General features: G+C 40.6%; 1 protein-coding gene across 4 annotated transcripts in view; it reads left to right on the top strand.

Annotated features, from left to right (window-relative positions):
* The window catches only part of PHACTR2 (phosphatase and actin regulator 2), a 196,752-nt gene that overhangs the window by 145,627 nt on the left and 33,598 nt on the right, over positions 1-17,527 (top strand). For 3 of the 4 annotated variants that reach the window (XM_059941077.1, XM_059941075.1, XM_059941076.1), the window contains exons 5-8: positions 4,076-4,610; positions 10,298-10,503; positions 12,187-12,343; positions 15,832-15,887. In XM_059941077.1, the coding sequence (XP_059797060.1) occupies positions 4,076-4,610; positions 10,298-10,503; positions 12,187-12,343; positions 15,832-15,887 (954 nt within the window). Of the gene's footprint in view, positions 1-119; positions 360-4,075; positions 4,611-10,297; positions 10,504-12,186; positions 12,344-15,831; positions 15,888-17,527 lie in introns of all 4 variants that reach the window. The other variant, XM_059941079.1, reaches the window with a different exon arrangement.

Genomic DNA, 17,527 nt, shown 5'->3' with positions numbered 1-17,527 from the left:
AGGGGCCAAGCAGCTGCATGTTTGTATCACTGTTGCACTGTGTCTTGCTCCTCCTGTTTATATGGTGTGTATGGTGTGTGTCCGTATCAGTCTGCTTCTGTTCACTTTCTCATTTGTAGAGAACACTGAAAACCACTCTGAAACACCGGCAGCTCCTGCTCCGCCTCCTCCAGCTCTTCCTAAGCCTAAACCCAAATCTAAGCCCAAAAAAACACCTGTGCCTCCAAAAGGGGCCGCTGCTGGGGCCAGCCCCAAGGGTGACGAAGTGCCTCCTATTAAAAAAATTACCAAGGCTCCTGGTAAGCAGGCCCCCGTCCCTCCACCCAAGCCAACAAGCCGAAATGCAACCCGAGAGGCTGGTGAGTATGCCCTCTGTGGGGTTGAGTCTAGGGTGCTTGGCTCTGGGGTGGGGCTGATTTCTTCTTCTAGGAATGATGGCCTTTTTGGTGTCTGCTGTCTTAGGTTGTAACACCAGTGGATTCAGCTTTGACACAGAGAATGCCCAGGAGATTCCTTTGTTGCTGTCTCTACCAAAGAAAAGTCAACCACTTGATCCATTCACCTCGTTAGGTTTAGGGTGAATAGACGTCTTTCATCCTGCATATCCACTATCTGCACAAAACCCAGTAGAAGGATACAGGGAGTAGTCTGCCTGATGAATAGCGATGATGTGATCTGACGTTATTTAGACATCAGCTGGCCTGCCTATTTGAGTTTATGGGTGGCTCTTTGGCTTGGGTTTTCTTTCAAAGTATCTTAAGTTTGCACATAAAAACATGTTGCTTACATCTTTGACATATTTGCTGGGTCTTAATGTCTTAAACCTTATAGTCATCTCTCTACTGACCAATGACAAAGGGTTCATATCACTCAGTGCTGCATGCCACCACTCTCTACTGGAGTCACAACTGCTCAGCAGAGTTGGAAGTTACATGCTCAGTGCCCCCTTCCCAACCTCATAGACTTCAGTGTGTTACAAGGGAAAGCATCTAGTGGAGCGATTACAAGCTGTGACTGCAAATCACCGGGGGATGTTTGGGTGATTACATCACTTCATGTCATGTGTGTCCAGCTTTCCTTTCACATCAGATATGCTTAATGCAAAGTGGAGCCCCCATTCTAGTGAAGTGGAATAAAGAAGCCTCTCCTGTCATCCAACCTTTAAAAGGATATTATTCCAAATACACATGCTGAGCATCTTTTTCCCATTAACACATGCATACAAATTCTCCTGTGTTATAGCAAACCTTATTTTCCTTAAAATCAGCAGCAACTTTCTCAAAACCAGCTACCAGGATATGCCTTGGTATTAATCTTTCCCCCTTATAATTTATACCCATAATGCTCAGATTCAGAGAGTGGCTTAGGTGACAGCATGACAGAACTCAGAATGCAAATAGATGTCTCTGTCCTGGTGTTCCTGTCTACCACCTTTGACCTTGTGTGTCTGGGTCTCTTCTAATAAGCTCTAAAATGAAAATCTCAGAATGCTTTGCCAACAGTGCCTACAGGCCATTTTCTCAGGGACCAGCTTCCATCACACATCAGTGTCTGTTCTCGTTGGTGTCTGTGTGTGTTTCCCAGACTACCTAGCACACCTCAGGAGCAGTGCTTGAAGTGAGGCAGGTGCCAATTTACTTCCTGAAGTAAAGCCCCAAACTCTCACCCTGTCCTTGGGAGTGAAGACCCACTTCCGCACGCCCCGTGTGGCAGCAGGTCACGGTTGACTCGGCTTGTCCTCTCTCTAACTTCTCTCAGAAGAAAGCTGGTGATTAACACCAGGGCAGGTGACAGCTTTCATGAGGGATTTGGAGTTATTTCCAGATATTTTACTTGAAGATTTTTTATAGACTTATGATGTTCCTTAGAGGAAAGTACAGTCGTGTTATCCATTGTATTAAAAGAGGCCCAGCTGGCGCTTAGTGTGAAGAAGGTAGCTGTTCTCAGGGTATCACAGAGAAACAGGAGTTGCCTTGAAGTCCACCAACAAGCCCAGCGTGCAAGGATCTTTTTTTATCAAATAGTGACTCCTTCAGAATCCCACTCATATTCCATTTGTAACCATTTAGAACTTTCTACATGGTAACTTTGTTTTATTTGAATAAAGTTGACCTTCTGGAAAAGTTACTTCAAATGTCACTCCTGATTTTCAGTCAGACATTTAATCTCTTAAAAAAATTTATTGGTTCAGATTCTTCCTCTGTTACTAAGTTAGTGTAGACCTCCAGATCACCAGACAGCAGGTTGCCACATTCGCCTGCTTCGCTAGTGAAGTAACATCTCATATTTTTTTTCTTTCTCGTTACACCCTGTGTTAACAACAAAAGTATTTAACTGAGGAGAGGTGGCATTTCTTTTTTAGCCATGGCTATAATTCAAGGCAACTTAAGCAACATTTCAGCAAAATCCTCATTTTAGATGACACTTAAAAGAGAAATATAGTAACATGGCTTGAATTTGCACTCTAGGCCTAAAAAATTGTCTCTTTCCTTAAGCAAGGCTGAAGTTAACTTTGCTGTTAGAAAAACAAAAAGACTTTTCTACAAGAAAAAATTATTAGAATTGATGTGTGGAAAAGATTCTGTTCAGTTTCCCCAAGAAATAACTGAACATGTTTAGACAGCAAGTCCTTAGCATCTTGGTTGTGAAAGGTAAATTTGGAATGGACTTAGATTGTAGGAGTATGCTTAATACGTTTGTCCTATAAGCAAATGAAGATTGTTTATTTCAAAGAAACATTGACAGGCCCTGATATGGGGGAGGGGAATTCTCATAATTACGGATATCTAAAATAATAAAGCCCCCAAGCCATAGAGACTTGTTTGAAGCCTGCATCTTTGTCACCAAGTGAGACTACCTTTTTTCAGTAGATCAGAGTTAGTGAAGTCGTACACCTCACTGTCTATTCCTTTATCTGTTCTTCCTCTCCTGACCCTCCCAGCTGACTTCAATAAAGTTATAACCAGAGGTAAGTTACAATGAATAACATCTGTATGCAGTGTGGATCGGCTCCACATTACTAACAAGATTTTTCTAATTCTTCTGTGGAAGATAGTTTGACCCCTCAGGAAAAAGAGGGAATATACAACATTGTAACAGAAAAAGCAATTAGGAGAAATGTATAGATCATGAAGGTCATAGGAGTTTAAATGTATTTCCTGGGATGACAAAAAGAAAAGGAGAGTTAACTTTTTTTTTTTTTTCCTGAAAATGGTTTGGTTGAAGGCAGTCCTGTCCAGAAGCAGGCCATGGCCATGGCCATCCTCTGATGAAGGCCCTCTAGGAACATAAGCAGTTTTAGAAGCTCTGAAAATGATACTCTTTCCCTTCAGATTATTCAAACACTACCCATTTACACATTTTTTGTAAAAAAAAAAACAAAAAAAAACAAAGACGTTTTTCTGCCTCTTGATGTTTTGAAGGAGACTTGTCCTTCATATGTGACCATGGGTTTTCCCTCTGCCCCGTTATCACTGCAGTTGGGTAGATGGGGCAGGGTGGCAAGCTTCTCTACAGCCACTGGGGAGAGCTAGTTTGGAGTTTGCTCTTTCAGCAGTTAAGATGAGTAAATTTGCTTTCGGCCAGAAAGGAGCTGGTGGTGTATACTCCAGCATCTTCTGAATGTGGGCCACTCCATTCCCAGAAAGGCATCATAGAACATGTACAGTTTGTGATGGGTGTAACCTTGTACTATACCCAGACAGCTGCTCGTGTCTGCCCTCTACACGCTGTAATGTCCCTTCTTTGGAGCATACAGGGACTTTTTCAGGTGACCCACAGGGCAAGGAGGTGAGGATTTCCCTTCGGCTGGCTCAGCTAAAGACTGGAGGGGGGAGTGGACAGAGGACGCTTGTCCCTCAGGGTTTGGCCTCAAGCATCACTGCTCCTCGGTTGGAGGCAAGGAGGGGGCAGAAAACAAGACCATTATTATCATTAGCCTGTTTCCCTTTATGCATTTATTCAGACAGATTTGTAAAGTTTAAAGGGAACATGGTCATTGATGATTGCAACTGGGTTAGTTTATTTAAAAAGTGTTCTCTTCTTTGACGCTTAATGCAAAATCTCTCTACTTTAGCTGGTTCCTCTCATTCAAGAAAAACAACTGGCTCCAAAGCAACAGCTTCACCATCTACTTCCTCCACCTCATCTCGTCCTAAAGCTTCAAAGGAGACAGTTTCTAGCAAAACAGGGATGGTAGGAATCACAAAGGGCAAGAAAAAAACTGGCAAGCAGCCAACGTCTCGACCGCCCTCAGATGCAACCACTTCTGGCATATCTGACCTTAAAGGAGAGCCTTCGGAGACCAGGGTGGCGAGTCTCAAACCCGAGCAGACTGCCCCCGGCACCGAGGAGCAGACCGCAGGCAAACCCAAGTCCGCAGCCCCTCCGCCCGCTGTGGCTCCAGCACCTCCTCCCCCCACCCCTCCTCCCCCTCTGGAGGAGCAGAGCATTGTTGCCTCAGACGCTCCTGTCGTCCTGGTCAGCAACGGAGCCGACCTGCCCATCCCTGCCTTAGACCCAAGTCAGCTTCTCTGGACTGAAGAGGCGACAGACAGCACCACTGGCCACTCAGGCACTGGCTCAAGTGTTAGCAGAGAAAATGCAAAATGGTGAGTCGGCACAAAAGCCCCATATTCTATCTGTATTCCTATGAAGCTGGGTAGTAAAGATCACTAAATCCCTCTGCTGGCAAGGAAGGAGCCTACTTTGGTTTCTTTTATAATGTAATCTAGTTAGGTAAGCACACCTGTCAGGTAATGTTAGGTAAGCACACCTGTAATCCAACCATTGATTTGGTTTTTTTTAATTGAAGTATAGTTGATTTCTAATGTTGTGTTAGTTTCAGGTGTACAATGAAGTGATTCATGTATATGTGTGTGTGTATACATATTCTTTTTCAGATTCATTTCCATTATAAGTTATTATGAGACAGTGAATATAGTTCCCTGTGCTATATAGTAGGTCCTTGTTGTTTATTTTATATATGATAGTGTGTATCTTTTAATCCCAAACTCCTAATTTATTCCTCCCTCCCCCCTCTTTCTCCTTTGGTAACCATAAGTTTGTTTTCTATGTCTGCGAGTCAATTTCTGTTTTGTAAATAAGTTCATTTGTATCATTTTTTTTAGATTTCACATATAAATGATATCATATGATATTTGTCTTTCTCTGACTTACTTCACTTAGTATGATAGTCTCTAGATCCATCCATGTTGCTGCAAATGGCATTATTTCATTCTTTTTTATGGCTGAGTAATATTCCATTGTATATATGTACCACATCTTCTTTATCCATTCATCTGTCAATGGACATTTAGGCTGATACCATGCCTTGGCTATTGTAAATAGTGCTGCAATGAACAGTGGGGTGCGTGTGTCTTGATTTTTCATAGCCCTGCCCCAGGAATGCCACGGGCTGCTGGAGACGATTACATTGGCCTTACTGACTGATACACTTCAGATCTGTGCTTTCAAGGACATTTAGAGTCTGCCTCATCACTGCTTAGCAGTCCTTTTTCTTTTTCCTAGACAATTCCCTCCTCTTCCCTTATAGTGGTTACTTTATTTACATCTTTACCACTTATGTCCAGATTGCTCACCCATTCCTGCCCACCTCCATTTCAACAAGTTATTTAGCCTCCTCCATCTCCAAGAAAATAAAGAGCATCAGGAAGGAACTCTTTTCCAACTCCTTTTCCTCCAACCTTAGAGCAGCTACCTTTCTTGCTTCTTCAGTTCCCTACCCAGCTCAAGTGTTATCGCCTCTGTGAAGCCTTTCAATATTCATCCAGACAGAATTGGTTATTGCGTGTACTCTAACAGCGGTTTTTTCCTACCTATGGGACAGAACTACCCACCATGTCTTATTTACCTCTATATCCCCACCAACCAGTACAGAATCTGGTATGCTATAGGTGTGCCATCATCCATTTGCCCAAGCCAGAAACCTGGAATTCATCCTAGGGTCCTCATTCTCCTTTGTCCTCCAGATCTAACACTCACAAAGTCCTATAAATTTTCTACATAAGGATAAATAAGACATGTTAGCTCTGCTGTCCCATAGGTGTGAGAAGAGGACTGTCAGAGTGTAGTAGATGTCACTACCAATTCTGTCTAGGGGAGGCTTGGAGCTCTTAAATCCAGCCTCTTCTGTTTCTAAGAATAAAACCCAAATTCGTTCTTTACATTATTTAATTTAATATTTCCTCTTTCAAAAAAATCCTTGTCCTGTTATACTTTAAAAAATTAGTACATTAATTAAATTGATTTGGATCAAGAGACTAAAATATCACTTTTAATTATTCAATTGCTAGTGATATTAACCTCCATTTATTAAACACTTATTTAATGTCAGGAAGTGTCAGTTATTTGATTCACATAAGTCTCCCCTGAAATATCTCTGTTGAATAGATGAGAAAACTGATGCTGAGAGAGATAACATAGTTTGCCCAAGATCACCCAGGTAGTAAGTGGCAGAGTCAGGATGCAAGCCCAGAGCTGCACATCACACTCAGCGCTCTAAGGAATTTCATAAGTTTCCAAAGCACCTGCTTCTACTTCTTTTGCAATTTCTTTTGTGTTTGTTTCTCTCATTCTGAGCACCATCATTCAAAGGAAAGCCAAGGAAAGGTAAATAAATGTTAAAGTACAAATTATTTTATTTGACATTTTAATAAATGATTCGGGAAAAGAAGATATTGAAATGAATGCTTATGGTGTCCTGAATACTTCCAGCGCAGAGCAGATGTCTTCACTTAATTATGAGTGTTTGCCAACCTTGGCATCAATTCCAGCCTTCAGAACTGAACAGTCCTTCAGCATTCCACCATGTATTTTTTGCTTGCCTTCTATGTGCCAGGCAGCGTACTAAGCACCAAAGATACAAAAGTGCACAAAACATTACAGTAAAGATTGGTTTTTACCAAAATAATGTCTAACATGCCCAGGAAGTATAAGTGTTTAAGATAAAGTCTGAATTTAGGGAAGGAGATCAAGTATATGGATTCACTATTCAATATACTAAAGAACAAGGTGTAACATATAAAATAATTCCTCAGATAGTCTTAAGCACTGAGAAAGCCCATTTCCAAAGGTGACCTGATTCTGTCCAGCCCACTTGCACAACCATTTTAGGAAGGGCACCATATTGTGCTAAACTCCATGCTGCATGCTGGGGGCTTGATATCTGTCTTCAGCCCAAGTACTTGCAGGATTGTCGGACGAAAGAGGTGAGCATCTGTTCTCCATTTCCACTGGGACAGTGATGAGAGGGAGCGAGCTGAGAACATCATTAGACACCGAGGTATTTATAATAGATTTTCCTGTCAGTCAGGGTAACTCTAATGCTTTCCTAGAAGAGGGCATAGAGATTTTCTTCTCTGTACATTCTTCAAAATTAAAATTTTAAATTACAGTTCATCTCACAGGGGCGGTTTGTGTTTGCTCTTGAGTTACTGAGCTTGGAATAAGTAGTCTCTCAAATTTCCTTCCAAATACTTTCTTCCCTTTTTAAGTGGCTATGTGAATTAGAATTTCTGGCTCTTAGTCGCTTGCTTTACTTAGAACTTTTCCCTCAGTTATGTTTAGTCAACGAATGTGAGAAAATCCTGTCATTTTATGAAGAGGCTTCTGTTTGGAATACAAATGTGAAAACTTTAAAGAAGACAAGTGGCTATGTGTAAAAATATCTACTTCTATTCACATAGCGCAGGGTAGTTACTATTTGGTAGATTTCTATTTGTTGGTAGCATCAGTAACATATAATTCTGATATAATTTTAGGCAGAAACTAATAACCCCATCTGGAACCCATATCCAAATGGGACTTGACTCTTCTAGTTCATTTCCATAAACATTAATAGAGTTCATTGTGTTGTTCAATGTGCCAAGAAACGTAGGGGGAAAATGAGAGCCATGTCTTGAGTTGGTCGATAAAAATTTGGAGTAAAATATTTAATATTAAGTTAAATATAATATATAATATAATATCAGTATAACATAATATTAAGTATAAAACTAAAATATAACATCACATTTGATAGATAGACTGAGAGTTTTAAGTCTGGGTTGTAGACTGGCCTTGCTACCTTGTTGGGGCAACTCATTCATGGCCTTCTTGGGTTCCATGAACTATAAATTACCTGCCCTCCTTATACTATAGAACAATTGTTAAGTTGTAAATATATGCAGAAGTCTTTGAAAACTGCAAAACATTATAAAATGCAAATGATGAGATTAAATTAATAATTGGTATCATGATAAATTAATGAACAGTGATATGAACAAATACTAGGACTCAACCCTGAAGTATCTTTGTTCTGCTCTTCAGAATGTGTTATTAATTGGCATATCTTTTAAACGTGCTTCGGTCACCCACAGTGGCCTCCAGTGGCAGTATGCTAGAAATCCAGACTGTGAAAAAAATAAATCTTATTTAAAAGGAGATTTCGTACTTTGGAAGCAATATGGTGGTTCCTCAAAAAATTAAACATAAAATTACCATATGATCCAGCAATTCTACTTCTGTGTATATAGCCAAAAAAAATGAAAGCAGGTACTCAAACAGATATTTATACACCAGTGCCCATAGCTGCATTATTCACAACAACCAAAAGGTAGAAACAACCCAAACATCCATGGAATGATGAATTAATAAACAAAATGTGACCTATACATACAAAGGAATACTCTTCAGCCTTAAAAAGGAAGGAAATTCTGACCCATGCTACAACATGGATGAACCTTGGAGATGTCCAAAGTGTAGTAAGTCAGACACAAAAGGAGAAATGTAAAATTTCACTTATATGAAGCACCTAAAATAGTAAAATTCATAGAGACAGAAGGTAAGATGGTGGTTGCCAGGGGATGAAGGAAGAGGAATGGGGACTTATTGTTTAATGGATACAGAGTTTCAGTTTGGAAAGATGAAAAATTCTGAAGATGGATGGTGGTGACGGTTGCACAACAATGTGAATGTACTTAATGCCACTGAACTATACACTTAAAAATGGTTAAGATGGTCAATTTTAGGCTTTATATATTTTACACAATTAAAACAGAAATTTCATATTTCCTTCTTTGAAAACAAGAATTTTTGGCTGTTGGATTTTTCTAATAAGTGAAAAATAGATAATTTTGAGAACACTTAGGCTTATCAGCCACAAAGTTGAATTTTCAGTACCTCCAGTTCTGACAAAGTTTACCTGTTTTTATTATTCAAAGAACTGTTTTTTGATTTTTTTCAGTGAGAACAGCAAGCACATGTTTTGCACTAAACGGTCTTTCAGAAGTGTGACATCCAAATTTGGATTCTTCTATTTGTATCAGAAAGCAATGTGGGGAACTTCTGTATCTTAAAATGAAGATTACATTGTTTTTGATATGATATGTTTTTGATGTAAAGTATTTTTTTAAATTCTGGTCTGTGAAAATTGGCAAGCTTTGTATATTTATAGTAACTTTAACTCAGAGGCTCTTACCAAGCTAAATAATAGAAACTCATTGCATCCTGACATATCACCTTTCTTCTAAAGAGTCCACTTAGCTTTCACATTTTCCATCTCATGTTATTAGTATAATCTTATGACAGGCAGTTTTACAAATGGAGAAGATATATAATTTTTTACTGTTAATACACTGGCTATGATGAAAGTAGGATTAATTCATATACCAATTAAAGAAGATCAACTTTTCTGTGTCAGTACCGTTCTAGGTACTGGGCTGGGCTACAACATGATATGAGTTCTGCTTGTCAAGGAACTTTGGGGGGCTGGGGAGGCAGACTGAGATGCAGTGTACTAAGTGCTCCAGTGCGGTGGGCACCGTGGGAGCAGGGAGAGAGGGCAAGGAACTAGTCTGATGGCCAATGAAAGAGTCCTCAGGGAGCTGAGGCTTTAAGCTAGACATGAAAGATAAGCAGGAGTTACAGGTCCAAGAAAAAGTGGAGGCAAAATCAAATCTCCAAGAACTTCTAGCCCATTGTTCTTTCCACAGAACCTCCTACTGCTAGGGAAAAATAAATTTTCAGAACATAGTTTTACAATATTCATGTACTAAATATATCAGTCACCACCTCGTCAGTCCTTTTCATTTTACAGATGAAGACTCTAAAGCCTTGGGAGTTAAGGAATGCAGTATTGTTGCCCCATTTCAGTGACGTTAGCTGGTCCGTGTCTGCTTTCTCCTTTCACCAGCCTGAAGGATGTTCATGAAACTAGAGTTCTCGCTCATGTGCTGGCATCATCCACGAGGGTTGCTCTGAGCTTCACGCCTCCCCCATGTTTCTGTGTCTTTCACAGTTTCACAACCAAAGACGAGCTGGGGGAGGCAGCGCCTCAGCTCCTGACTCCTGGGCTGATGGGAGAATCTTCAGAATCCTTCAGTGCCTCAGAGGACGAAGGCCAGAGGGAATACCAGGCCAATGACTCTGACTCTGATGGGCCTATCTTGTACACCGATGACGATGACGATGAAGAGGATGAGGACGAGGATGGCAGTGGAGAAAGTAAGGCTCTTTTCAAGAGGTAGGGAGGGAAGTCTGGGGTGGACAGAAGCAGCTGTAGTCTGTAAAGAGCAAAAGCCTCATTAGGAGCCAGACACCTGATGTTTTCTTTCCCCTCATGTGCATTTCTCAGATTAGAAATGTGTATCTTCTAAGGTTTAGCTTTAGATGAGAGGCCTTTCTGGAAGATGATTCCACGGGGCAGGGTGGTGGGGGAGTCAGTCTATGAGGCCAGTATGCATATTTGAATTTGTCCAAAAAGTCAAACAACAGAGGCCTTTCTCAGATTGATCAAAGATGGCGCTTCCACACTGAGACCTTTCTCTTTTTTTTTTTTTTTTTTAAATTTTTATTTATTTATTTATTTATTTTTGGCTGTGTTGGGTCTTCATTTCTGTGCGAGGGCTTTCTCCAGTTGCGGCGAGCGGGGGCCACTCCTCATTGCGTTGCGCGGGCCTCTCACTATTGTGGCCTCTCTTGTTGCGGAGCACAGGCTCCAGAAGCGCAGGCTCAGCAGTTGTGGCTCACGGGCCCAGTTGCTCTGCGGCATGTGGGATCTTCCCAGACCAGGGCTCGAACCCGTGTCCCCCGCATTGGCAGGCGGATTCTCAACCACTGCGCCACCAGGGAAGCCCCTTGGGACCGTTCTTGAATAAAGAGCGTCAATGCAGGATTTGCTGGATTACTCATGGGGGATGTTTGAGAATTTCACTCACTTTTATACTGTGGTTTAAAAGGGGGAATGAGTCAAGAATGACTAATACCTTTTAAGAATTAAAAACAGTCACTCATCCATGATAAGAAAGGTGGTATGCCTTCTAAGAAGGAATGATAGTAAAGTGGATAAAGCCAACCATTTATATATAACTTAGGGAACTGGAAAAATGCTGTTTTTTTAATAATCTTCTGAGAAGGATGACTTGGGAGCGATTCAGTACGGAATTGAATTTACAGATTATGAAAAGTTATTAATATATTCATGATTAAACAGCATTGTCAAATTCCTTCTAGTTTGTACTGAACAATAAAAAAATCATCATCAAACAACAATAAAATAAAAAATAACAAAAATCATTATCATTCATTGGTATTTACTATCCTCTGTGAGATATCAGGGATTCCTGGGTAATTTAGGATTAAAACATTGGTATCACAGGTAGACTTTTGTCAGTGTGGTTTTCTGAGTGGGGGGAGGAAAAGGGAAGAAGAGGATTTACTCTACAGGATAAGCAAAGGGGCTAAGTGTTTAAGACTTGAAAAAGAAAAGAAAGAAGAGGCATAATGCAATCAGTAGTTTCCATGGTATGCCGTCTCAGCAGAATAAACTTCAAATGTCACTGTCCAAAAGATGAGGTGATACTTGCTGGTTTTTTCAGGGTTTCCCAACATTTTTCAGAATATTTTAAAAAACAATTCTTCACACCATTTTAAAGCAATTATACTCCAATAAAGATGTTCAAAAAACAAACAAAAAAACCAAAACAAAACAAAAAAACAGTTCTTCAGTTTTTCAAAACGAACTACATCCAACTTGAAACTTTTTTTTCTTCAGGTTAATTAAGATTCTACCGTTGCATGTGAATAAAGAATTTGGTCTGGACTCTATTTAAAATCCTTGCCCACGTGTAACCTGAGTGCCACTTGCTAAAATCCTTTCTCTGCATTTCTGCCTCTTCTAATCCTCAGGTGCTTTGGCAAGTAAAATACAACGAAGGGATACTCTTGCTATCAAACTTGGCAACAGACCGTCTAAGAAGGAATTAGAGGACAAAAACATCTTGCAGCGTACCTCTGAAGAAGAGAGGCAGGAAATCCGACAGCAAATTGGAACTGAGCTCGTCAGGTAACTGCTGAAATCTGGGGACAGCACTGACTAATGCTTACTTTTCTCCTTCCTACAGTTCCCTCCCTAACTGAGATCACTGTGACTCCCTCATGGAAGGGCACGCCTGGCCTATCTGGTCTTCTAAAGTTGGTCTTGGATGGTGAATCGCTCAAAGAAGCTCCTTTTTGGTCCAGCTAGCCAGTAGCTTTGAGGTTGCCAAAGCCCAATCCAAGTGGGGACAGACTTTTTCTATAAAGGACCAGTTAGTAAATCTCTTAGGCTTTGTTGGCCAGACAGTCCCTACTGCAGCTGCTTGACTGTGCTCTTGTAGCATGAAAGCAGCCATAAACAATACATAAACCGATGAGCACGCCTACATTCCAAGAAAACATTCTTCACCAAAACAGGCAGCAGGCCAGAGTTGGCCTGCGGGCCATAGTTTGCCCAACTCCTGGTTTGATTCATGGACTCCCTATAGCATTCCTATGACTGCCATCAGCTTCTGCCCTGGGGGCTACGAGACTACAGAAATATTAAGTAGCTTCAACGGCCAGTTCCATCCTAGTCAGGTAGCCATAGCCCCCATATCGAAACTTCCCCCTTTTCACTTCAAATAAATGGTCATCTGACCGCACTTCCTGCCTCCGCCATTGTAGGATTTCTACTTATGCCACTCGTGGCATTGGAAGTCCGTGTAACTGGCAGTTTTAATAGAAGCAAGTGCTGAAGCTCTCCTTTTTATGATCAGTTTAAGCTTATTTAAGTATTAGTTGTTTTGCTAACTTCCCTCACTCTGCGTAAAAAATAGGTTGCATAAATTGGGAGAAGGGAACAGCCTGGAACACCAGAACAAGATTTGGAGGTGGGAGAAAAGTCCTCCCCTTGCTTGGAAGTGGAAGATTTCTGTGACTGTGGTGTACCTGCAGGGTAGGCATGTGAGGGGTCCAGAAGCCACTGTCTGTTTTGTAGGTGGGGCCAAGCTGGGGCTTGTGCGGATTAAATGAGATGGTACGCTGAAGGTATGTTAGCGCCTAGATCCTAGCGAGCACTTAAGAACATTAAATATTTTTTATTAATTTAAAGTATTACCTCGTAAATTAGCAAAACACTTTTATAAATTAAACCCAATGTCGGCAACTTTATGAGGAAATAGGACACATATACTTGGCTCTTGTTCAATATTTCTGAAGAACAACTTAATAATACAAGAATTCTAAAGCAGTATTTCTTTACATGGTAATTCCATTTGGGAGGTTATACAAGAAGGAAATAATCTAAAAGGGAAAAAACCCTGTGTTTTCCAAAGATGTTTATTTGAAGGGTATTTAGAGCAGTGACAAATTAAAACAAACCCAAAACACTCAAAAACAGGGGACTGATGAAGAACATTGTGAGAAGTTGACACCATGAAATAACCGTAGAGCGGTGGTTTTCTAGCTCTGCATTAGGATTTCTTGGAGAGGATACTCAGGCTTCCTGGGGAGAGCTAGGGAAGTGGGTGTGTTTTTGGGGTGAGGTGGGAGGGGACTCCTTCATCGTAGGTCTAAGTAGCCAACCAGAGCAGCACTTCTTCTGTTTTTGTAAAATTCCACTCCAACCCCCAAAAGTTTGAGAGCCTCTAGAAACACACATGTAGTCCCTATCTATAAAAATCTTATCAGGGTAGGGTTTTTAGTTTTATAAGTATATAAATTTTACAGAATTGTTTTTCTACAAACCCAGCACACCTAGTCCCTGTCATTCAAAGGTAAACCACTTAGAGTTCCTGCCCTAGAGAACTCCACGTCTAGTGAAAGAGGCAAAATTTATACTGAGTGATGGGGATCATGTAAAAAGCACAAACATCTAGGTCAAGAGAACCAGGTATGAGTCCTGGCTCTATCGTTCAGTAGTGTTTTCTCGCAGGCAAGGGAATTAATCTCTGGTTTTCTTATCTGTAAAATGGGAACTGGCTGCTACCTTGCTGAATTGTTTCAAGGATTCAAGATAATGTAAGCTAAGCACCCAGCACAGTGACTGGCACTTCAAAGGATGAACTAATGAGAGCTGTGATTATTATCTTTATAATAATGATAAGTGCTTTAATCGATGTATAATTTATGTAGAACTGCTGTAGAGGGACAAAGAACCAGGAGCCTTTAATAACTTAAAAGATTTCAGTAGGTGAAGAAAGAGAGGAGGGCATTCCAGAGAAAGGAAACTCCATAAACAAAAGAAGGATGATGTCTTTGGGGGATGATATCGTACAGATATATAGTATAAGATATATGAATGGCACAAAATCTGGCTGGCATAGATGTTCACTGGGTTTTTTTGTGGGCTCACTTATTAAGTGAATTTCAAGGTAGCGCTGATGAAGATTAAATGTTAAACTTTTTAGTGAGCTATTCATAATATCATTGATTTTAATTCTTCATACCATTTCTGTCACAGCCATAAACATTTAGAATTATAGTATCTCGTATTAAGATTGCCTTTCATGTATATTAGTTTAATTTGCACAAATTCAGTCTTATCAATACAACCAGAGGAAGTTTTTGTCTGTGATTAACACCAAATTAATAATGTAAACAAGACCAAGAACAAAATTATAATGGGTCAATAAGACATTGAGCTCTTGTGTACAAATGATCAGGTACTAATCCCAAATGAGCCTGGCTTTTCTTGAAGGTTGATGGAAATGGCCTGTATATCTCAAGATAACTTTATATACATTGTAAATTTATTTGAGATCCCAAAAGTAATATTTTCCTGAAAACACTGTGCAGTATAAATTGATCATCTCATGAATTGGTATGAACCCTTGAGCCTTTTTTTAGATTCTAATTATCTGTATGTTAATTAGGGTACAGGCTAAGCTGCTCTAACAGAGACCAAAAAGTGCAATGGTCCAAACAAGCCACTTCCACGTGTTTGCTTCTTTTTCACATCGCAGTGCAGGGTTTGGTGGGCTGTCCAGCATGGGTGGGGAACACAGCTCCAGGCAGTCAGATAGGCGCCCAGGTTCCTTCTGTCTTGTTGCTCTTCCATCTCCGTGGATATCCTCATCTGCATGATCTGAGCTGGCTCACATGACCATGTTTAAGTTCTAGCCTGCGGAAGAAGGAAAGAGAGAGAAGGGAATACACACCCAGTCACTTTAAGGGTAAAAAAGCAGACATTACACACACCGCTTCTGCTCACATCCCATTGCAAGAACTCAGTCACACGGCTGCACCTTGCCTGGAGGGAGGCAGAAATCTATAGCTGGGTGTTCAGCTAAAACTCTGGGGGTTCTGTTTCTAAAAGGAAGAAGGGAGGATGGGTGGTGGGGGGTAGTTAGCAGTCTCAGCCACAATCTCTAGTCTCCAAACGAGTGGAAAGGAGGCTTTTATTTTGTAGGCTTAAAAATGGATTTTTGTTTCTCAAAACACGAAAAAATACAGCTTTGCTTGTTGTTTTATTTTGCGTCTCCCATTAAGGCGGCCTTGTTTGTAACCGGCGGTATATCTGTTTTTTCATCACAGGAGACTTAGCCAGAGGCCCACAACTGAAGAATTAGAGCAAAGAAATATCCTGAAGCGTGAGTATCCTGTACTACACAGCGAATTCCTCGTGTAACCATGAACAAGCTCCCTCTAGAGACAATCCATTTGTCAGCAGGGAACCTTAATATATGTATTCACGAATGACTGAAATGGCCCATTTAGATCACATTTTTATATAATTATTTATATCATTTTTAAAATAATTTCTTGAAGTTTGTGTTTCATTTTATGGCTTTGAGCCTGATATACCCCAGAGCAGCGTCATGGTTGTGACAGTTGTTTTTAAGAAAGATGAAATTTATTCCATGTATTCTTTCACCCAAATATTAAATAGAAGAAAATGCTCTAGTCTGCTTGCAACTAAATGTGAAAGAAAAGACCAAAAAATCCGCAAGGAAATAAATCAAACATTCCTATATTATTATTAATAATAGTTTGTTGCCAGGTTTAACAAATGACTCCATTTAAAACAGAATTATGGGAAAAGGAATTTTTCAATCCATTTCATTTTCCTTTGTTACGATAACTCTGTTTCCCTCTAGAGTTATTTATAATTTCTCAGCACTTAAGGAGTTCTCCATTCATTTTCCTACTTCATTTTCCCATTCTCTTTCCCCCTCTATTTTCTTGGACTTTACATTTTACTCATTGGTCTGGTCGTATTTACATTATTGGAGTTCATATGTTGAAGCTATAAAATGAGTAGAAGTGGTTTGTTGTGCTGTAGTGGATCGATGTGGTTACTAACCACAGTGAGTTAAATAATGGATATTTTTAAATTGAGCCTAGCTGTAGTTTGTTTTTTTTGTTTTGTTTTGTTTAAATTAATTAATTAATTTATTTATTTTTATGGCTGTGTTGGGTCTTCGTTTCTGTGCGAGGGCTTTCTCTAGTTGCGGCAAGCGGGGGCCACTCTTCATGGCGGTGCGCGGGCCTCTCACTATCGTGGCCTCTCTTGTTGCGGAGCACAGGCTCCAGACGCGCAGGCTCAGTAGTTGTGGCTCACGGGCCCAGCCACTCCGCGGCATGTGGGATTTTCCCGGACCGGGGCACGAACCCGTGTCCCCTGCACTGGCAGGCGGACTCCCAACCACTGCGCCACCAGGGAAGCCCCTAGCTGTAGTTTTATATATTATTAACCCAGTTTCAAAAGAGCTTTTTATTGTATGAACTATCAAAGAGCAGGGATGGGCAAAACTCCAGAGAGTACTATAATAGTAATGAGCCGCTGGCGTGCGGGAAATCTTTTTCAACCAGGCATTTAGGGTCAAGTTGGCCTGTCTGGGTGATCCCCATTCTCCAAATGAGTTGTTTTCTTTCCTGAAGGAAAGAAAGATTTTAACAGCATATTTATACTGCAGTTGCTATTACTAAGACAACCGGACAATGAAGACTGAACAGTGGGATGAACTGCCAGTCTGTGGGGTTCTTTCCTTGCAAGGTTTTTTCTGGCCGTTTGTGAGCATAACTGGCATGGAACCCAAAGAAGAAGGACTTAAGTGACCATCAGTGTGTAGAAGAGCCAGTTTGGAGATGGGAAAAGTCATGGCTAGATACGAAAAAAAAAACCAAAACTGTGTTTAGCTTTCTGAGGAAGAATGAAAGCAGCATCTCATTTTGACAACAAAACCAAACCAGAAAGGCTCATGGTTTTTAATAATAGGTTCCTGGAAAA

Source organism: Balaenoptera ricei, chromosome 12 (genome assembly GCF_028023285.1).
Source record: "Balaenoptera ricei isolate mBalRic1 chromosome 12, mBalRic1.hap2, whole genome shotgun sequence".
Classification (NCBI taxonomy): Eukaryota; Metazoa; Chordata; class Mammalia; order Artiodactyla; family Balaenopteridae; genus Balaenoptera; species Balaenoptera ricei.
The sequence above is the reverse complement of the archived record's forward strand: the minus strand, read 5'-3'. Positions and strand labels throughout refer to the sequence as shown.